At 41.4% G+C, this 22,370-nt stretch overlaps 1 protein-coding gene across 2 annotated transcripts in view; it reads right to left on the reverse strand.

The window, feature by feature from the left end:
• Positions 1 to 474: 474 nt before the first annotated feature.
• Positions 475 to 22,370, reverse strand: part of kmt2bb (lysine (K)-specific methyltransferase 2Bb) — a 22,699-nt gene continuing 803 nt past the window's right edge. For both annotated transcript variants that reach the window (XM_019275613.2, XM_010747554.3), the window contains exons 2-36: positions 21,154 to 21,232; positions 17,468 to 20,992; positions 17,199 to 17,374; positions 16,890 to 17,009; positions 16,539 to 16,725; positions 15,949 to 16,180; positions 15,795 to 15,862; positions 15,455 to 15,712; positions 15,102 to 15,208; positions 13,665 to 13,775; positions 13,288 to 13,401; positions 12,955 to 13,101; positions 12,766 to 12,858; positions 12,533 to 12,650; positions 12,315 to 12,428; positions 11,819 to 12,003; positions 11,633 to 11,734; positions 11,358 to 11,468; positions 11,157 to 11,233; positions 10,750 to 10,973; positions 10,546 to 10,649; positions 10,279 to 10,416; positions 9,924 to 10,082; positions 9,572 to 9,689; positions 9,391 to 9,469; positions 9,130 to 9,290; positions 8,856 to 9,023; positions 5,561 to 8,750; positions 5,186 to 5,283; positions 4,832 to 4,969; positions 4,449 to 4,701; positions 4,080 to 4,187; positions 3,821 to 3,904; positions 2,628 to 2,757; positions 475 to 2,504 (exon numbers count right to left, since the gene is read on the reverse strand). In XM_019275613.2, coding sequence (XP_019131158.2) covers positions 2,229 to 2,504; positions 2,628 to 2,757; positions 3,821 to 3,904; positions 4,080 to 4,187; positions 4,449 to 4,701; positions 4,832 to 4,969; positions 5,186 to 5,283; positions 5,561 to 8,750; positions 8,856 to 9,023; positions 9,130 to 9,290; positions 9,391 to 9,469; positions 9,572 to 9,689; positions 9,924 to 10,082; positions 10,279 to 10,416; positions 10,546 to 10,649; positions 10,750 to 10,973; positions 11,157 to 11,233; positions 11,358 to 11,468; positions 11,633 to 11,734; positions 11,819 to 12,003; positions 12,315 to 12,428; positions 12,533 to 12,650; positions 12,766 to 12,858; positions 12,955 to 13,101; positions 13,288 to 13,401; positions 13,665 to 13,775; positions 15,102 to 15,208; positions 15,455 to 15,712; positions 15,795 to 15,862; positions 15,949 to 16,180; positions 16,539 to 16,725; positions 16,890 to 17,009; positions 17,199 to 17,374; positions 17,468 to 20,992; positions 21,154 to 21,232 — 11,352 coding nt within the window. In that variant the 3' untranslated portion in view covers positions 475 to 2,228. The remainder of the gene's footprint in view (positions 2,505 to 2,627; positions 2,758 to 3,820; positions 3,905 to 4,079; positions 4,188 to 4,448; positions 4,702 to 4,831; positions 4,970 to 5,185; positions 5,284 to 5,560; positions 8,751 to 8,855; positions 9,024 to 9,129; positions 9,291 to 9,390; positions 9,470 to 9,571; positions 9,690 to 9,923; positions 10,083 to 10,278; positions 10,417 to 10,545; positions 10,650 to 10,749; positions 10,974 to 11,156; positions 11,234 to 11,357; positions 11,469 to 11,632; positions 11,735 to 11,818; positions 12,004 to 12,314; positions 12,429 to 12,532; positions 12,651 to 12,765; positions 12,859 to 12,954; positions 13,102 to 13,287; positions 13,402 to 13,664; positions 13,776 to 15,101; positions 15,209 to 15,454; positions 15,713 to 15,794; positions 15,863 to 15,948; positions 16,181 to 16,538; positions 16,726 to 16,889; positions 17,010 to 17,198; positions 17,375 to 17,467; positions 20,993 to 21,153; positions 21,233 to 22,370) is intronic.

Genomic DNA, 22,370 nt, shown 5'->3' on the forward strand with positions numbered 1-22,370 from the left:
TATATATTTATATATATGTGTGTGTATATATAACATACAGCTTTCTTAACAGATTCTGGGAGAGATGGTCATGATAACTTAAGGTTTTGACTAGTGCTTTGCATCCTTCATTGCAAACACACATACACACGCACAAAATGACACAAACAGACGTACCCACCAACACTCAAACATGCACACACCAGCTCTGCAGGACATTAAAACCAACCTACACTTAAATTATCATCCTCTCTTTTTGCATCAGTATTCCCAAACATCTGTGTAAACAGCTGAGGTAGAATCCTTGCAAGGAGTTGGGAGTGACTCTGCTCTTGTTGTCAAATAGGTGATTGACACAAGTTAATCTGGGCTCCATCCCAGTGATTGGACATGCAAGAGGGAAAGGGGGGATTAAGATCTAGACAAGATGTGATAGAAATTTGCTCTAATAAGTTTGAAGAAAAACGGTAAGGGGAAAGAAAAAAAAAGACGATGATCATGGGCTTAGGGAGGCAAACAGTGCTCACTTTACTCCTGTGGCTGATTCTAAGACCGTCAGTAATCTACCATGACAAAAAATAAAATAAAAATGACTCTTTAAAAATACCTGCTTTAGAACAATTTCTGTCATAAAGGCTTAAATGCATGACACAACTGCCCCAAAAGAAAATTCAAGTAAATTAGTGAAACAAAGGACATCATTCATAAACAAAGCCAAAAAAAAAGATACAAAAGGGGGACGTGTCCTAACACACTAGACTGCCACTGTTTATACAAAGCACAACTGTTAACCATTAAAAATATAAATCTAAACATCAATAAATATAACTACCAATTTGAACAGTGTGTGAATTAGGTTAGCCTCATCAATGACAGCGCTAAACATCGACTAAGAACAACATTACACATTATTTTAAAGGTGCTGAGTGCATTCTCTCAGCTCCATTTTAGACTGAATGTTTTTTTTGCAACAGCAACATCTAAAAAGTCTCTTTTCTCAATGAGCCCGGTGCAAGAGCTGAATGCACACACTCAGTGGCGATACATTTTTTTTATTTTTTATTTTTTAAACCAGTGCTCTCCCTGATTCAGAGAAACTGTAGATTTCACAGAGATGAAGATAATTTGTATGTCTGATGGTTATTTATGTGCAACTGTAGGGCAGCAAAGTCTTATTGCAATAGGTAATGAGCATCTGCCATGAGAGTAATAAAATATATATTTAAAAAACTCATATTCACCACAACTCTTCACTTTTGGCTTGGGTAGTGTTTGCTACATACACTGTACATCAAGAAAAAAAGACACTTTTTCTGTCTTCATAAATATGACATATTGTTGACTGAAACCGTTACATGGAAATCTATTTTAAACTCAACAGGAAGAGAGTAGGTGATAAACAGAAGTGTGAACTTTAGCAGATGTACTATGTATATGTTCCAATGATGATAAGAGAACTGTTTGAGTGCATAAATTTAAGATAAACGATAAATCAGCAGGGTGAATTAACAGCGAAACAATTCCTGATTTGACTAAAGACCTTTCAAAGCTTAGCACCATGATTGTTTTGTTATTCACAAAAAAAAGTCTAAAAAGAACAAATATTAATAACATGAGAAGTGTTAAATGTAGGATTAAAAAACACAAAGGTTTGGGTGAATGTATGGCTCAAGAACTGACTTCACCACTGCACAGATGGGGCTATAATGTTCCCATCACTGGAGGATGGAGCAATCATGATTACAAGTGTACCACAGACAGACACACCCACCCACCCCTCCCCCCAGAAATGAAATGAAATATAAAACATATAAGGAATCTCTCAAAGCCTAGCTATAGGTTTTCAGCAATGATTCAAACAGATAAGGCTTGACGTGTGTTTCAAAGAAATTCTGTTGGTTTCACAGATTCAGGAACCCCCCCAATGGTTTTAACATCCTGTTTAACCTTTAAGTTCTCATGAGCAAAAAAACCCACTTCCTCCTTAAATATTAACCGCTTTGCTACTTGAACCCATCACACGCAGAAGTACCATGTGAACACATATCAGGCAAGAAACTTTTCAAATGCATTTTCTGTGCAGGTTCTCGTCTCATCTAATGTTTGCCAAATATTCCTGATCGGTCTCATAGTGGCTAATTCCCCTGCTGTGCAGACTGCCCACGACCTCCCCAAGCCCAATCCAGTGCCACCTTAATTTAAGGCTTACTAGTAAACAGGATCCTCTCCTTTTTTGTACGAGGGATGTCTCAGTTGAGAAAACGGCGACAACGCCGGGCCCCACAGTTACAGTTGAGTTTGTTGCTGGCATCTTCAATGGGGAATTTGTAATCATAGGTGAGCTCTTCTCCTCTGTAGATCTTCCGGAGAGCAAAGATGACGATATGCTTTCGGCCTTCCACATTGATCACTCGTGAGTAGCAGTTGGGTTCACAGGAGTGGTTGATGAATCTTGCTGCATTGCCATGCATGGTTGCATCCACGACATCAAAGTCATCAATACGGAACATGTAACAACCAATGCCCTGTGAAGACAAAAAATTAACTTACTGATATATTCTTTAACGTTTCCAACCCTCAATTGTAGATTGTAGATAACTAAACTACATTAGAATGAAACCCATCAAAGAGATAAAACTCCCACCAACCTTGCCATCGTAGTACTTCTCCCTTTTGTCAGTGAGCACTGAGCGAATGACGATGCCTGCATATTCAATAACCATCTCCCCTGCTTCAATGTTCCTCTTGCAGAACAGACCACGGCCATGAATGGCAGACCTGCAACAAATGAACAAATTTACCATAACCATTTGCTACTTTGGTATAGGGTATAAAATGGTATATTGAGCATTTATTTGAGTCAAATCAGGGTGGAAACATGAATGGGAATTAATCATTATATTAATAAATCCTGTGGGCCAACAAATCTAATACGTTTAATGTAAAAGGGGACTTCAAACCCCGGGAGTGTTTCTTCTTGGCTCTGAATTGCTTCCATGTGGATAACATTTTTACAGATTGCCCTTTGAACACAGTGATTTGAAACACCTGTCTTATATAAGGTTCTCATGTTACCAGACTTTTAAACCTGAAGTATAAAAAGCACTTTGGTACAGAAACAGTCACTGTACGCTGTGCACACACACTCAACGCAAACTTTATTTATAAAGAACACTTAAAAACAACTAAGGTTGACCAAAGTGCTGTACAGGTAAATACATATAATATATATAAGATGCTACAAATGCCAAGATACTTAAACTTGGTTAAAAGCCAGAGAGAAAAAGTGTGTTTTAAGGGAGGATTTAAAAACCTCAAATGATCCGGCAGATCGGATGTGTTATTCCAGAGTCTCATGTTAATAAAAGCAGGGATTACAGTCTCCAGATCTCTACGTGGCAGGTATCCTTTTACTTTCGATAAAATCCTCAAATGATAAAAGCTATTCAAGATTTTTTTTACAGAAGACCGAATATTTGAAGTAATGGAGCCAAGAAAGACAGAAAGAAGTCTGCTGGACCACATCCAAACATTATGTCAGTCATGTCAGTCTTGTTTTCATTTAGATTCAAAAGGTTTGAGGTCATCCAAGACACACTCAACTTATTCCAAATGATGTCAGCTTTGGTGACGCCCTGTTTGTCTGTGTCTTCAGTATAATACTTCTAGTATAATAACACGGTCTATTACCTCATGGATGGAACGAGAGGGTTTCAAAACCAGACGGCAACTTCTTGTTGCCTTTCACAAGGAATTTGTTCACAAGATGTAAAATGTGTTTTACAGTTTCTCAAGAAATAGCATAATCACAAAATAATTTCAGATGTAGTTTTGTGCTGACCTGTACACGCCTACAGCCTCCTTTGATGTTCTTTCCAGATGTCTGAAGCGCATGGCCATGGGCAATTCCAAACTAGTAGCCCGTCTATGTGGAAGAGCAGACAAAAACATTCAGATTACTAATGCAGTTTATATATTCATTTCTAAGAAAAAACTAAGTGAAAAGTAAGTTGTACATTTATGAGAGAGACAGAAAAGGTGCTTTTAAGTGTTTAGACTTCATCTCAATGCAGGGAAAATCAAGATCTGTGAAGCCTGACCTTGTGGACTTCAAAAGAACCTCATCTTCCTCATCATCATAAGGCCCAATGTCAGGGAGTTGTCTATGCTGAGAAGCCAGGAAGTTAAAGATGTCAAACGTGGACTTCCTGTTAAGAGAAAAGAGAAATGACCATCAGGTATAGATGGATATGGATGCATCAGTCAACTTGTTCAACAAGGGAAGACAGAAAGATCAGTAAGACCTGATGAGAGAATTATATTTGATCAATTCTTTTAGAACCGTTCCCAGCTGGTGTTATTTCTCTGTAGTCACTGAGGATCATACTGGTGATTATAACACTACTATTAATGACCAACAACACACGTTAGACAGTTCATTGTTGTAGTACAGTAACTGGCGTACAAACCTAAGGTACAGCTCAGAGCGTGCACAGCCACTGGGATTGACAGGAAGGTCGTCCTCCTGGCTGAACTGTTTGAAGAAACGGAAGGTGTGGCGTTGACAGCGGTGGGCTCCTTGAAGTTGCTCCAGCAAGAACACCACTGCGTCATGAACCAGACCCAGCATATGAGCACCGGTGATCCTCTGAAAGGTCAGAGGTCTCAACCTTGCAATTGCTCGTGCTTCCTGCACCCCGTCTATCACTGCTTTCCAAGCCACTAAAGGGAAAGTTGAGAAGTAGATGTAAAGTGAATACAATGAACGGAAATGTGGACCATATCAAGAAACTAATTTTATTATTTTGAGAACAGCGGAATTTGAATATTTCTTTTTCAATATTAGCCTTACCCTCAATACTGTCTGCCTCTACACTGAAACCATCATCGCTCGTGATCTCAAATCGTAAGTGTGGCTGATCTCTGTTGGTTGGACATTCCTCATCCTTGTCAGATGGTGGTGGTTCGTCATCTGAGGTAGAAGCAGCACCTAACAAAACACAAAACAGCAGTCTCTCACACTATCCTTAAATACTGTGGGCACATTTTTTGCTAAAATTTAGACAGCGTAGAAGTACTTAAAGTCCCATCCATTAGTTAATGTCAAACCATATGTGATAAACATTTTTGAAGTAAAGGATTATTATAGGGACAAAGGATATTATTTTTTTCAATTAATTAAAATACACAGTTAAATCAAGAATACCAGAGTATTTCTTCCAGTCGGTCAGGGTGCTATGTCCCACTGGTTCCCAAGCTTGTGGTTTGCCTTCTCCCCGAGAGATATAATCCCATGACTCCGATCTGAGAATGAACAAAGGTTTTTCAAAAACATATTTTATGACACAGACATTTACAAAAGTCACAAGCACAGTATTGGAAAGTTCACTGAAACCACTGAGGAACAAGCAGAACATCTAGAGCTACAATAATTAGTCAACTTGATTGAAAGTTTTGGATAATAGTCGTTTAACATTTGTTTGTTCTTAAATGTAAAGATTTGCTGCTTTTGTTAGTCAATTAAATTGATTATGAAAACAATTGTTACTTGGAGCTCTATTTAAGACAAGTAAAATCTTACCCTGAGCTATCAGAATTACTTAGATGCTCCTCCTTTAACTCATCCAGATTCAGTACTCCTTTCACTGTTGGGGTCTTGATGCGGACTCCTGAAGCCCTGCTAGAGATGCTTGGAAAGGTAGGTCTGTGGTGCTCCTCATCCTCACTGATAGGCTCTGGTTGTAGGAAGTCAACTTTAGATTTCTTTGTGACAATACGGTCTGAAAGCGAAGACACTCTCTTCATGCGGACATGGGTGCGTGGGCGGGGTGCAGGAGGTGGTGCTGGTGCTGGTGTTGGTGATGGAGATTGAGGCAATACTGGAGGCTCTGGTTCGATTAATAGGTCAGGTGGCAAAACCAGTGAGGAGGGGCTTAGTGTTCGAAGCCCACTCCACTTTGGGGTGTAGTTACTCGCCATTGCTTGATTTATAATTGCTTGAGCACTTTCAGCAGGAGTCATGGCAGGATTCTCAACTGACAGCGCAGACTGCCCTGAGGCTTTGGAGGACTTGGATTTTCTTGGCGCACTGGACTCCTTCTTTTTCTTTGTTTTTTTCACCTCTGAAACAGTTTCATCTTTTGATGTTTTTGCATTCTTTCTTGGCTTCTTCACATTAACTGATGCCACTGCACCATTACTATTATGAGTAAGCAGCTGCGTAATTGTGGTTGGATTCTGAACTGTCGGTGTAACTAACGGAGCAACTGCTGTAGCTATGTTGGCCGCGGGGGCCGGAGCAGTCATATTACCAGCTGCTGCTAGTGTGGCTGACAGTGCATTGCTTTGCAAAAGGCTAGCAATCTGAGTGACACAGTTGTAGGAAGGAGAGTTCGGAGTGGGCAGCTGGAAAGTGTTACTTTCTGGGTTCTTCACAAAGATCTGTCCAAGGCGGTTCACCAGCAGGACGTGTGGTGTTGGATCCACGTTTGGTCCTCCTACCTCCTTCACAGTAAGAATAGCATGCCCAGGTAAAGCCTGGGGTAACACTGGCTGCTGAGGTTCTAAAGTTGGCCTCGGCGTAGAAAAATTGATGGAGATGGTATGACCAGCTGTAGCTTCTTTCTGCACAGATGAAGAGCTGTAACCGTTTAAGATCACAGGGGCTGATGTGGTTTGGACTGGTGTTGGAATAGCTGAACATTGCGTTGACAGTCCAGAAAGAGCCGATATCGAGGCAGAGGAAGAAACAATGGTGACCGACGTAGAACCTAATGGCTGTGTTTGTGTGGAGTAGATTGGTAGTGTGATGGTACCACAAGTTCCGGCTGGGGGACAAGTGCCTGATGTAGATGATAACACTGGATCGTTTTGAGGGGCAACATTTAGCAGTGTTTGGGTCATGTCTCCAACAGTACTGAGGGTGGTTAGTTTAGCAGGCAAAGGCTCTACTGATGGGAAGGTTGGTGACTCTTGTGAGGATGTTACTGGCTGAAGTGTGATACTTGTTAGAGGAGGCTGACTGAAACCTGGTAAACAGGAATACATCTGCAGGGAGTCAACAAGGCCTTGAGAGGGGGTCTGTACATCTGCAGACATCAAAGGGGAGGGCTGAAGAAGATCCAGCAGTGTGCCCTGACTGTTATCAGCAGAATTTGCTAATGAGGGTTCCATTGTGTTAGCTGTCAAGTGGTTCATTAACACAGTAGACCTCTCAGTTGATGATACAAAGTGGCTGCTGTCAGGCTCTGAGTTTAGGGGTTTACAAGCTTCAGACTGTTGGGTCTCAAGTGGTGTGCCTTCTAGCCCAGGAGTCATCTCAGGTAAATGTGAACTAGTGTCACATCTCTCAAGAACAAGGGGTGTTCCAGAAGCAAATGCTAAACTGGAACCCTGGAATAAGTCCTCTGAATACGAGGTTGCAGGCACCTTTGTGAGTAAGTTAGGCAGAGCATCATGAACTGGTGTAGGAAGCATGGTCTCCTGATTTACTAAAGGAGTGTCAGAGCTTTGCTCTTTGATTGGAGAGTTTCTGGAAATGTGCTGAGAAACGAATGATATGTTTTCCACATTTGAATGACTCGCATCACAGGATTTAGATGGATCATGAGGTGAACCGTCTGTGGGTTTTTTGCTGGCAGCTGAGATGTTTACTGATGATAAATCAATGTGCCCTTTATTGGATGACGCTTCAGGAAACAGACTCTGAACAGCCTGTGTGCCGTTTGTGGTTTCTGATTCCGGGAGATTTTTATTTTTTAGGTTTTTGGCCTGTATTTGAGCTTGACAAGAACCTTCAACTTTCTGAGCATCATCGTTGGTCGCCATACTAGCATCACTCTCTGTACCGTCATCCACACCATCCAGTTGAGCCATAGGCCGGGAGGAAGGGGAGGAGGGAGACTTGGAATGATCTTTTGATCCGGGGCAACTGACTATTTTCCGCGAAAAGTCAAAATAGTGCTCCATATCATCATCAGAGGAGCTGTTGCCTAACTCATCCCCAGCTGAGGCTGCTGACCGTGGCAGGTTGGCAACAAGAGGCTTCCTCTTGTGTACTTCTTGGGCTCTTCCCCAAAATTCCTCCTGATCATCACCTTCCACTACTATTTGCCCCCCACAGTTCATTGCCACACCTTCATTCAAGAGTGTCTCTTCAATCTCCAGTTCTGTCCTCATCTCTTGGCCAAGACTCATGGTGGGATCCTTGTGGAATGAACTGTAGGGAAATTCTTCTTCACCCTTCTGTTGGTTTAAGTCCCCCTGTGGTGACGAACCATTTGCTGGAGAGACATCTTCAGGTTCTGGTGAAGCTAAGAAGTTGTGCGGCACCTCAACTGAGTCTGGCTGGCTCAGATCAAATGACAAACGATTTCTGGGTAGATGTTGTATGGATGAAGAGAAAGACAGATTTGGAGAGGGAAAGCTGCCTGCACTGTCCTGCCATGTAGACTGAGGAAAGAAAGATGAGGTACAATGGGTCATTGTATTCCCAGGACATCGGACTGAGGAAGCACTTCTACCTCCGACTGGGCGGGATGATGGAGAAGTTATTAGGTTGTCTGTAGCACCAAGTGGAAACAGTGGGGAAGTGGGATGGGAAGATTTTCCAGCACGGAGCGTTATTGGTCCAGTCAGAGGGCCCAGAGGAGGGGGGGATATGTGAGTACGGGAGCCTGTTGTCTGTGAGTGTGGACTGTGGCGACGCACCCGTCGAGTCTCCTCCAAATCACTTATGGTTAATATGTGGTGGGGTTTCACCTGGGTTAATCCTAAGAAGAAATCACAATTAACCTGCAGCTTGAGACTTATGTGTTTATCATTGCTAGTGAATTTAGATAACTCTTACCAAAACATTTTAGGAATTTATATTTTACCTGGGGATGGTAGAGGTCGGGACATTCCTCCAGCTGGTCTCCTGGTTTGGGGATAACTGGGAATCTTTGGCCTTGCACCATGATCTAACTTGGAGGGAGGTCCTTGGACAAAGGTTTCCTCCATTGGGGGTTGGGGTTCTGTTATATCAGTCACTTGGGCTTCAGATTCTGAAGATTCATGAAAAGTGTTAATGAAACAATTAGTGTCTCTATCTATCAATTTACAACAGCTTACTTGTAACATACTGCAGCATTTCAGTAGTAAAACACACACCGGGTAGTGGACAGGGGCTGTGAGCAATGGTGTGATTGTCTCCTTGATCAGGCATCTCCTCAACAGGCTTCTCAGGGACAACAGGTCGGACCTCCCTGACTGTACATGTATATTTGCATCGTCGCAATGGATTAACTGTACTCCAGTACCAACGAGAGCACCTTAGAAAAGAACAAAAAAGTTTTATGAAATGCTTTTCATTCCATGTTGCAAATATGATTTATTCTATAATTAAGTTTGAAACAATCAAATGCAACTTACTGAAAACCCACAGGACACAGTTTTCCTTTGCTAGCTGAAAGTTCTGTCAGCACACCCAGTCTGTCTATCTGTAAGGAACCTGTGTAGTGACAATGTGGATACCAATTATTAGTTAAACATAAGCTCATATGAATACATTTCACACAGTAGGCAGGAAATCAGTGAGAAGAAAGGTGCTTACCAATCATCACGTTGATTAATTCTGGTTCCAGACCAGTCAGGAACTTTCTGCGGAGGCTGATGCCCTCAAAATCAACATACACTCTGCGGTTTACTTCAAATTCTTGACCAGTTATCATCTGTACAACAAAAGGAAACATTTATGAGTGTATGATTTTTTTCTGTGTCCAGGAATTTACACCCATCCTGCATGGAAGTATTCACCAACCAAAAATCTTTCAGAACAAAAACAAGTCATAAACAATTCCAGACTCAAATACCAAACACTTTGTGACACAGCCGTTGTGGTAAGAGACAAAACAAAAGACAAAATCAGAATCAGAAATACTTTAATAATCCCAGGGGAAATTTACCCTGCCACTGATGAGATGTCGGTGTTTGTAGCAATAGACCTTCTTATCATCCTGGAACACACAGTGACGAGAGCGGGCACACATGAAGTGATAGTTGCTTTGACAAGATGTCAGGCAGCATCCCACTGTGGCACCCGTCTGGTTGCAGCGTTCACACCGCTAAGAGGGGGGTTGAGATTGACGGGACAAAAGGATGACGTAGAAAGAGTCAGAAAGGAACAATCAATTATAAACTATCAATTGTTATATTTTGTTTTTTACTCTCAAATATATATATTTAGTTTGCAAGTAGCAATACTGTGCAGGACTACACATTATTAAATAGATATAGGCTATTCTTAGATTAAAAACTAACCATCAAGCGGCCCCTTGTGACAGCACTGTGTACATGCAGCAGAGAACCATTGTCTTCTTCAAACACCTCAGCGGACCACAGACAGCAGTTGACATGTGCCCATTCATTCTGGCCCAAGTATAGCAACCTTCCTGCTTCCTATGAAACAACAACAACACAAAAGAATTAGTGAACCATCTTGAGTCCAGTATTTATAAGCAGTTTCCTCTTTAGGTTGGGTATCCACAATATACTATGAGTTATTTACATGTTTAATGCATTACTTACATTAGGTTTGAGGTCTCCATATTTTTGGCACAAAGAGCACTGTCTCTCATCATCCTTAGACCATCCGGTGTCTAAATCTGCTTTTGAAAGCCGCCCCCTTTTCCCTATATAAATGCACAAGAGTAATGGCTTAAACACTGGCCAAGATTTAAAAATTAAATCATGAGTTGCCAGTTTTATTGTCATTTCTCCTGACAGCATTACCTTTGAATTTGAGCCTGACAGCCCTGCTGGTTTTGAAGTGGTTCCGGCACGTTGGCTCCCCAGACATCGGAGAAACTGCCTCTTCTTCCTTTACATCTAAGCTTTGTCCGTTGTCCTCCTGCAGGAGCCCCAGCGGAGCCATGGAAGAGAACTCCTCCCTCTCCTGCCACTGAGCATAAACATGCTCCGTTGTAGGAGGATGAACAGCATGTGACAGCATCCCCCTATTAAAAAAAAAAAAAAAGAATTATTATGTCATAAAAAACAGAAGTGCTTGTTAAAACGGTTATGCAGTACACCACTATTATAATACCATAATTATATTATATATTATTACTGACCATTGAGCTTATTACATAAGCCATGCATGCAAAGAGTCATTTTCAAATGTAATATTATTTACTCACATGGGCAAGTCTTTGGTACAAGGGTTCCACACCTTTGGGTCTTGGCTGTTAAACCAATTAAAAACCTCCTCAAGGAGCTAAAGGAAAAAAAAAATCATCTGTTAATACGTAAATGCTAACTCACATCAATTTCTAAAACTATTTTACAGCTTCACTTTTCAGTTTGTTCCCAAATTCAAAATAAATAAATATTTAAATCACCTTTAAGTAGTAAGAGCGTGCCAGAGCAGTGGGTCTCTGCTCCTCTGGAAGATCGTCCTCTTGCTCAAGCCTCTTTCGTACCACCTGAACTACATCTTCATGGAACATTTTCTATAAAAACATTTTTTGTATCCATTAAGCTGCACATCTTAATTTTGTCTACCACTGTACAGCAATGATGTCTACATACAGAAACAGGCATACATACAACATGTGACTTCAATCTTACAATACCTTATGTTACAGTTTATTGGAATAGCAGATTGTGTACTCACCAGTGTGGTGTAAAGGCCTTTGTCAAACTTCTTGCCTACAGCTCGGAGGTCACAGGCTGGCTGTCCCTCTATTCCACTGTCAGGATCAACCAACTTCTCACACTGCAGCAGAAACCAAAACATCAATTGATTATTTGTCACAGTATAATATTTGACTCATTAAAAAAAGAAAGCAGACTCTCTTACCTGTGAGCAAGTAACAAGGTGCTGGGTGAGGGTTGATGAAAGCAAGCAAGCGAGCACCTTTTCCACCCCGGCCCTGAGCTCAATGTAGAGCAGCTCTCTCCAGGCACTGGGCTGGGTCACACTGCATGGCCGACATGAATACACTACACTCTCTGGCAAGCTGGACAGGATCTCATACAGCTCATCTGAAATTATTTTACATAAGATGAAAAATGCATTGCAAAGTGAAATCAGTTAGTTTTTCTGCATTTAAAAAAAAAAAACCCATGATAGAAAATGTTTTTACTTGATCATGCACACTTACTGCATGCGTGTGAAGGCAAATGATAGGTAAGCTTTTTTTTGAGCTTTTTTTCCCTCTCATTACAGTCTGTTATCCCTTTCTTATTTTGTTTCAAGTTATGCAAATAAATTTAAGAACACTTGAAAACTAAAATTTCATATCATAATTTAGGTTGCCATTGTTCACAATAAGATTTAAAAAAATAAAAATCACCTGTTAGATCCTCACACTTGGCATGTACCCAGTGGTTACAGGTGCCACACTGCATCATCTGACTGTCATAGTCATTGTCCTCATAGCACTTGAAGCAGATTGGACAGTAGTTACCTGAGAGACAGATGCATTAAGAGGAGATTAGCCTTAACTTATCAGTTATGTTGGTAGATAAAAAAGGAGCTGACAGATCAATGTACTGAAGGTGTAATGCCCACCCAGTTCATAGAGTTTTGAACAGTCTGGACAGAGTCCTTTGTCGTGGTTCCAGTCAGTGTCCCAACTCTTCCCAGGTGTGACACCACAACTTTTACACCTGATGCATGTCATACAGACCTGCACAGAAATAGATATCATCATATTAGGACCCTGTTAGGACCAACAAACAATGTATTCCAACCTTAGAATGATTATAGTGAAGACTTTGAGTTTATAAGAAATGTAAGCCTACCCAGGCTTTCCTCTTCTTGTTTTGTTTTGGATAATTGGGTCCCAGACAGGAGGTATGATAACAGTTCTGGCATCGTTCACACTCCAATAATGGCTGCGGGAGACACGAAAAGTGTAACGATAACTGACTGAAATGCATTAAGACTGTGATGTAAAATCGTGCAAACCAAGTCAAATTAGTAGGCTGTACCTTTGAGTGCTTGTTTTTCCTCCCACACACGTGGCAAAACTTGCAGCGACGACAGCACCAGTTTTCCTTGTTCTCTTCAGAGGGGCGCTCCGCTGGTTCAAGGCAAAACTGGTGGAAAGGCTCACAGCATACTTGGCAATACAGCATCTGCAAAAAAAAGAAAAAAACAAAACAAAAAGAACTTTATGAATTTCAACACACTGAATATGATGAGATTTGTGTGTTTTCATCTGCATCATTTGGCGTTCTGATTTAGTACAACACAACGAAAAGACCCTTCAGTCAGTCACAATTATATCTATTAAAACAGAGAAAAATGTACTGAGCACTTACCTCGTGTTGCCCTTTACTGGCACAAAGGAAGCAGACATAAGGTGGCATGATGGGCGCAGAAGTTAATATACTTAAACCACCCATATTCCAGACATTCTCCGAAGTACAGTCCTCCTGAAAACAAACACACATTTTCAGCAAGTATATACAAAATAGTATATATATGCATACATGCACTATGTTCATTGTTATAAATATACAGTGACCTCTAGTGGATGAAAATACTGAATGAAAATTTTGTCAGTTACAATGGCTTTTATTTACTGTATGTGCAACTCTGTGTTATAACACTGTGACATTAACACTCTTCCTGCAGAACTAATAATGTTTGAAGCAAACTTATATATCAATAATTTGTACTGCAACACATGACCTACCTTGAAGTCCACCCTGATTTTGTGAGTAGGTTTGGAACACTCAACATCTCTCTGCTCAAATCCATGAGCCAAGGCAGCCAGGACACTGGGAGGGGTCTGCTCCAAAGGACCCTGAGGCACAATGGTAACATGAATGAGGGCAGCAATGGACACATATATACACATGATATATAGGTATTATCTTCACGTGTGCACATGACATGTCGACAGAGCACAATAAGAACAAAGGGTTGGACCAGTACATCAGGACTTTTGTCAACATGGCTGCTTTGTCTGCTATGATCTCATTAACAACAGAAACCTCTTCAAATGTCTCCATGTTTTGTTACATTTATACTGTACAAAATCAAAAGTTCTCAAGAAACATAATCCTGTGTGGATTTAGGATTATTCCCCCATCATCTGCTGCCTAGTGGATATATTTTTTTTTATTTTGTATATAACAAGCCTTACATCTGGATTTATGCTTGTATCAAGGCTGTAGATATCTAGGCTTAGATTTTGATTTATAGTTCACCTGTATTGAATGTGATCAGGTTATATTGGACTTTTTTCTTTACATTCCTTCATTAAGTTTGTGATATGGGGTGGGCCACGAGAATCTATGTCCAGGTAACTTGTTTTTTTGCCCTGTGTTATTAATTGATCAGAAATTATTTTTATTGCGGTCATCAGAGGGTTTGCAATGGACATTGCATTGCTAGATGCCTGTTGCTCAAATAAAAAAAGACTGCTGAGTCTTTTTCAACTTCCTTACTGTTGTCTTATCAGTAACTTAAAGGGAAAAAAACAAGCAGCACATGATGACCAATTACAGTTCTTGTAGTCCCCACCTGGCATTTCTGTAAACACCGGCGCCCTGACATGTATTTACACTTTTGAGGATACACACGTCAGCATAGCCTAGGGCACAGCTAGGCTGCTTCAGTGTGTTGGCTCCATAAATATGAAGTAAACCCTCAACACGGCACGATTAATCAAGCTGAAATCTGTCTTGTGTTTGATATAGAAATGAATATGGCAGAATTTACAGAGTCAACAGATTAGCCATAAGTTAGACTGACATGATCTTGAAGGCATCCTAGTTTTATACACCTTATTTGAGGAGTGAGAACAAGAACTAGAATTACTGGCTACCAGCAGGGCAGCAGTACAAATGGACAGCATGTGCTGAATTTGCAAAAAGGAGCAGGAAGGAATAAGGAGGGGGTTCTCAGCCGCATCATGCCAGAAACCGGCAGGACACAAGCAACACTATTTGGCATGTTCTCAAAATTGGCAACAAATCTGGCAGGTTGGTGTCAGGATTATGGTAATATGTTAATAATTTGGATTGATCAACGCAGTGTGCCAGTGCTGGACAGCAGACCTTTTCGAAAATGTTCCAACAGCCTAACACTTAATATGTGACTAAGCATAAAACACAGATTTACACACCTTTTCAGATTTACGTCGACCAGGTGGTACACGATGTGAGCTGGACTTTCGATGCCTGACTTCATCATCTGAAATGTCTCCAAGGAATCCATCCAGTGACACAAAGTCTTTAGGGGGACAGAAAAAAAAAAAATATATATATATATTATAAAAAAAGAAATGATCTCTGCTGCTGACAATAAAAATACTCAACTAGANACACTTTCTAGCAAAACACAATTCACAAGTTCACAGAAAGACTACAGCTCCACATTATAAGCCAGCAGATACTTACGATCTCTGCTGCTGACAATAAAAATACTCAACTAGATCTTGAATGAAGCATCTACCTCATTTGGTTTCTGTTAAATTACCTTGACTGAAACGGGGTCCAGCACCCCTTCTCCTGGCTGGCGAGGCAGAGCTTTGGACAGCTTTGTCATCTAGATCGGAGTCGTAGTCCACCAGGTCAAAGTAGACGCGGGGTTTCACAATACGCTTTGGCTGCTTCCTTACTGATGGGCTGTGGTCGTCACCTTGGAGACCAGATGGTGAGTCCGCAGCACCCTCGTTCCCTTCGTCATTACTCGAATGACCCCCACTGAAAGAGGGTCGCCGTCGCTTGGAGGAACCTTAAAAAAAAAACAGGCGTTGAATGTTACAGTAATAGCAGTATTACAGCAACATGAATAAAAAAAAAAAAAGTAAAATTACCTTTCGGTGCTGTTCTTCCACTTAGTCTGCGTGCTTTCCTCTCTTCAATTTGATCACACCTCTTATACCTTGTGGTAAAAAAAAAAAATTACTTACTTTTTAAAGAATGTGATAAACTCCTCTACAGTTATGAATAAAGGATAGATCAACTTACACACAACACTGCCGTTTGGTGTTGGGACCACCAAACTTGGGTTTGTCAAGGCAGTTCATGCACTTGCCACAATCATCCTCGTGGTTGCAGCCTTTGCATACTCCACACCTCCGAGAGCGGTAACCAAATGGCCCGAGTCCTTTCCGTTTCACAAAAGTCGGCGGCTTTTTGACCTTGGTGACCTTTGGATCTGACAGCCCAGGACTGTCTGACTCAGAGGGAGACCCAACATCTGCAACAATAAACATCCATCAGTCAGTTCATTATTCACCTTTCAGGATGTGGTTGCAGTAACTGATGATTTGGTGGCAGCAATTTTATTTTGGCCACTGACTCACTCACATATAGCGTCTTAAAAAAGTGTTCTGAGGATACACATTCAAAGTGAATCATAATAGCCAATGATACACATCAAATATATGGATTTACAGTGCAGGAAGAAGGTTTTAGCCAACTTGATAATCAATGCAAAGACTTGTGAAGTTTATTGTGCATTCTACAAATGAATTGAAATGCAAATTCAAAAACATCAATGTGGGCTGAAGTGAGAAAGCAAATATAGATAAGTCTGCCATTCAGTGTACAAATACCTTTAGTGATGTCTGATGGGGAAATGCCAGTTCTTTCATGAAGAGGCAAGGCGCTGAGCCTGGGAATGTCATCTGGCACCAATGCTCGAGGCTGCCCCAGCACTACTGATGCAGCACGACACACGTGCTTGATACGTGGACCTCCTGCTCTGCGGAACTCCTGGCACAGTGGAGAGATGAGCTGCGGCTGGGAAAAATGAAACGATATCAAATTAGGAAAGAAGCAGTGATGTAAATAAATTCATTATTAAATAAACAATAATAAACATCAGGAAGACCAACACAACAGACAACAGATTGTTGGTTGTATCGATCGTTTTAAACCTCGGGCCTATTGATTTGCACACTTACTTGTCCTTGAGGTGGCTCTGTCTTAACTGAAACATCAGCACCAAGCTGAACCCTCTGCTTCCTCCTTTGTCTCTTAGCAGTCACATCCCGAGACCTGGCGCCAGCCGGGCCAGATAACAGCTGCAGGGTTAATAGGCAAAAACAAGGCATCAATACAAGCCCCCAAAAGCTACAAAATCACCCTGCATTATTCATGTGTTGATGAGGTTTTACTCCTCTATGACAGATCCAATTACAAACAATTTATCTAAAATGGACAATTAAAGTGTAAAATGACAGAGAATGCTTTTGTGGTAATCATGATCTTACCCCTGATGACTTAAGTTGTTTCTGCTGGTCAATCTTAATGAGCTGGACCTTGGCTTTCCTGAGGAGATTGAACATTCTTTTATTTGCACCAGTAAGGCGCGCTCTTTGTGAAACTCCCTTCTCCACAGATCCAAGACAATCGCCTGCGCCTGAGTTCAGTTCTGACCGCAGCTCTCCTGTGGGTGATATAAAGTAACATTTCTAGTCCAGAAAAAGTAGCAAATCCTCAGCATTAGATAATGAGATGATTTAAATAACTTTGCTCTTACCTGGGTGAAGTTGAGCAGCGTCTTTCCCTGCTAAATCCTCCTCTTTACTGTGCTGAAGCACAAGAGACTTGGAATTTGTAGTCCTAACGCAAACAGAAACTTTTCTCACCACTCCAGGTGAATCAAGGTCTTCTATCTTGAGCTTGGATTTGTCCTTCTCTGCTTTTGTACTTCGTTGCCTAAGGCTAATGCTCATGGCCTCATCATCAAGTCCTTCTGCTAAATCAACGGGAGGCTGAGGAGGTTTACTCACACTATCCATCTCTGTTGGGTTCTTGCTTTTGAGAAGTCCTGCGTGTGCCTTCTTTAACCTTTGATAAATCTTGAGGTGAGCTGTTTGTTTGTTAAACTTTAGGGGACTTTTCTTTTTCTGAGCATCCAGTAGTTCAGTAGACAGTTCTGTGGGCTTATCAACTGGTGTCGATAAAAACAGATCCTCACATTTGCTCTCTGGAGTTTTGTCCAGTGTATATACTTCCTTGTTAGACTCTTCTGGCACGTGCCACTTGAAACTAGAGTTCTTTAGAAGAGACTTCTTCTTCTCAATTTTGCCACTTTTTCTCTCAGAAAATAGGCTGTCAGCAATGTCAATGTTGTCATCTAGGTCCTGAGCTGAAAACAGATCGACATCCAATTGAGCTTCACTCAATATGTCCTCCTCGTCCATTGGCAGGATGGGGGATATTGCTCTGCCTGTCCCATCATCTCGCCTCTTTGTGGGACGTACTTGCAAGCCCAGTTGTAAACCCTTCTTTGGAGAGTTTCTTCGGGGCAATACAGACATTCCAGCATCATCCATGAACCTTTGTGGGGTCTTGATCACTCGTGAGGATCTGGCACTTACAACAGGCATAATGAAGTGCTTGATGTTTTTTATGAACTTTGATTTACCAGGCTGAGCATCTACAACATCTGCTTGTCCCCCATCAACTAACGTGTCAGTTTCTTCCTGCTTCAAACTATCTTTGTCAAGCCCTATTTCTATCAGCTTAGGAATGATTTTAGCTTGCGGTTTTGGCCTTTTAGACCCAAACAATTGTAGACTTGTCGGTCTCTTTTTGTACTTTTTATGTATACCAATAAGTTTGGCGCTTGGTGTCAGTGTGGTAGCTGCCAAAGGAGTAGAAATGTCACAATCCTCCTCAACAATTTTTGGACTATTTTCTGATAATTTAAGTGGAGCAAACTTCCCATCTCTGCTTCTGTGCCTGTGTTTCTGGCGCTGCCCAATCAAACTTTTCCGCCTCTTTTTTACTTTTTTGAGAGATTTCCTTTGTAGGCACGGTGCTTTTGGATCACTTGCTTGACTTTCTAATGCTAAAGATTCTTGACTATCTATCAACTGAATGTCTGTTTCCTCTTTTACCGGTGGCTGTATCTGCTCTTCTTCCACTGACACAGTGTCCTGTTTTGCCTCAGGCTGGGTGCAATCATTTGTTTCTGACTGAGTTACCGCTGTTTCTAAAGGCTGAGTGTCCTCCTTTAGCACAGACTCTGTGATAGTAGCTTCAACTGCAGTCAACTCTGTGTCGACAGCCGTTTCAGGAGCGACAACAGCCTTCTTCTTTTGAACAGACCTCTTTTTTCCTAATTTATTATTTCTACATCTTCTAGGTTTGGAAGGCACGGGCAATGGTTTGGCCTCTTTGATCTGTGGTTCTACCTCATTCTCCACCGTCTGTGGAGAAACTTCACCTGGCACCTGTGGAGGTTCTTCAGTGATCTTTGAGGAATCCTCAATAGGGACTTCAGGGGAGTTTACACTGGTTACCTGCGAGGGTTCCTCAGACAAAACCTGACAGGAGTTTTTAGGAAGACCATGTGAGCTGGAATCCTCAGTTGAAGCCTGGGAAGAATCTTCAGCCTGCACCTGTGGCGTAACTTCGTCCTGTGGACTCGTTCTTAGTCTCCGTTTCTGAGTAGTCACTGGGTTATGACTGACAGACTTTGTCTGTGGTGAATCAAAGCTTGATGTCCTCCTTCTTAGTCTCCTGGTTGGTGTGACTTCAGTATCCGGACATGGTGATTTATCCTCGTTAGCTTCGCTTAAATCTTTCAGAACATCCTCTTTCTTTTCAGGCACGGGACTAACTTGCTGAATTAAAAAGGATGGCTTTGAGCTTTTATGTTTACCAGGAGATGAGACCTTTTTGATCTGAAGTGGTGGGACAACTTTCCCGCAATCTGTTTTAGCTGTTTCTTGTGAAGGGAGTTCATTTACATGTTCCACTTCATCTTCCACATGTACGGTGGCCTTTTCCTCAGATGACTCGTCAGCCTGGTTTGGGGAATCCTTATTACTGTCCATGCTTTTACTCTCTTGTGGGGCTGAGTTATCCGTCTGTGATTTTTTATCCATCTCTATCAAACTGTTGTTGACACTGGCATCACAAAAATTTGACTGATCCACTTCACTCACAGTCTTCTCTGTTACTTTGACAGTGTTTTCTGCACCCAGTATCGGACTTCCTCCTTTCTCTAACGTTAAAGTCCAGACAAATTTTTTCACCTTTTTCTTTCTTCTTCCTTTTTCTGGATTCTTCCCACTGGCCCGTGCATCATATTTTGGGTTTCTGATCTTTTTCAACTTTAAACTTGGGACCCTTGTTTCCTCATTTTTCAAACTATCACTGGATGGTGAAGTTAAATTATCAGTCTCTGTGGACAAGGGACCAAGATTTTCTGGTTCTGTAGCATCCTTGTTCAGCCTTTTGCTTTGCCTTCGTCTGTCACTTCTTGCTGGCTTGGCCTCCGCTGTTACAGAAACATCTGGCTTTGACTCTGTCAGAATGGCATCACTTTTACTCAGACTTTCTGATTCAGCTGCTCCATCTGAGAGTCTTTTAGAGAGTGTTGCTCTGTTGCTCCTCCGAATCACATTAACTTCAGAGCTCTGCTCAGTCACAATTTCCTTATGCTTTAATTTCTTCGCATTCATTTTTGGCTCTACAGTCCCGCTCTCCTTTACAGTGTCAAATTGGTCAGCTGATTTACTCTCTTTTGTTTTTTGGTCATCAACCACAACTTTGGCGCTAGTCTGGCAGACAGGTTCTGTCTTTGTAGCAGATCTCCCGCGCCTTCTTGCAGGTACCGTCCCCCCTCCTTTATCTTCTGTACCATGTTTATCCTCATGCGGTTCAATTTTTAATTTGACGTGAGCACTTGAAATCTGGTCGCCCTGAATGTCCTTGGCTTTAGGCTGATCCTGAATTCCTTTTATCTTCAACTTCTTCGCTGATTTTTTATTCGGCTCCTTTGCGGTTTTCATTTTCTTTTTGGCCACCAACTTTATAGTAATCCTCGGCGCTGCTGATGACACTCCGCTTTTAGTGGAGTTTGTTTTCTTTCCTTTCGAGCCTTTCCTGCAATCCTTTGCAGGCTCTGCTTCAGCAGATAAGCTGTGTATTTCCTCCAAAGATTTAACATCTTTTACAGGATCAGGTGGGGTAATAGCTGCCTCCAATGCTGGCGTTTTGAGCGGTAGCTTCTCACTTTGTCGTTTAGATTTTGTGTTGACAGCATCACCTACAAAACAAAAAAATAATATTACAAATAATATCATCACTCAGCATCCAGTGAATGCAAAACAGAGTTACAAAAACAATTATTTTATCCAACTGCATGCCTTATTTGACTTGTGCATTTATAAATTACACTTAATTAAATTGTAATATATTTTGATTTACCTTTGGAAGGGTTTTGTCGCGACCATACAGGCCCTTTGGAGCCTTTTCTCTCTGCTTCAAATCCTCTGAAGTCATCTCCCTTAAAATAAAAACAGGTAATTAACACTTGCAGTAACATCACACAACTCTGCTGGAGGCTGCCAAACCATCAGCAAAAACAATGACTAAAATGTTTAGTTTAGAGCATTCAATTTGAACTGCGGGGCAGGACATTAACTATGATCCACTGCACAGGCCGAATACTGAAAATATCCCTGAATGTTCATTATGAAGAATGGCACAATGATGATTTTACTAATACAGCATACAACATATTAACACATGTTTATTTTAGCATAGTGAACCAATAGCTCAAATAATAAAAACAAATAAATAAATAAACATGTTATTTAGTTAAGAGCAATAATATCAATGACAGACAATGGACAATAATCATTTTTTCACATTCAAACCAAATCCTGTCATTCATCTTATCCGAGCTGTAGTGCATAAAACATTAATAGGCCCTACATTAGTAACTACACAAACTCTTCTTGAACTTCTCCGGAGACAGATGCATGCTATCTAGATCGTTTAACACCTTCATGCAAGCCCACAAAACACGCGACTACAACTACCTACAAAGACCTGCAGTAAATAGGTGCGTCTGTAATTACGATTCCCTCCAACTACTGTACACATGCTTGCAGCTGTGACCTAAAAAAAAAAACCCTACAAAGAGCTCCACTCTCACGTATCACAACTTTAACATTAACAACATAAACATGTGTACGAGTAACGAGCCTTCACTTCTACCTAACAGGAGCGCAGCGGACACTGGCACACTTCTTGTGCCACCATTTAAACCTGTCGTGCGTGTTGGTAACATTGGCTAGCAGTTAGCCGAAAGCATTTTAAGCTCGTTTCTGTGTGCAGAAAAGCAAACTTAGCTCACATTCAAACTCAGCTTCAGGGGTGTTAATATCGCAGCTGCCTTAGCCAGACGAGTAAAACACTGCAAGAGCCGCGTGTGTCTTATTTAAAGTAGTTAAAGCAGTGTCCGCATCTGGACAGCGTATGAAAACAGTTAGCAGCTAGCCGCTGTGCAGAGACACTAGCGCTTCTTTGTGTTCGCTACTATTAGCTCGCTGCTACTTTGGCCCGATGACGAGCGGGCCAAACATGAAACAAATGCGACCCCTGTTTACAAATAGGCGTACTCACTCACTGGCTTTTTT

The sequence above is a fragment of the Larimichthys crocea genome, chromosome XIII (genome assembly GCF_000972845.2).
Source record: "Larimichthys crocea isolate SSNF chromosome XIII, L_crocea_2.0, whole genome shotgun sequence".
Lineage (NCBI taxonomy): Eukaryota > Metazoa > Chordata > Actinopteri > Sciaenidae > Larimichthys > Larimichthys crocea.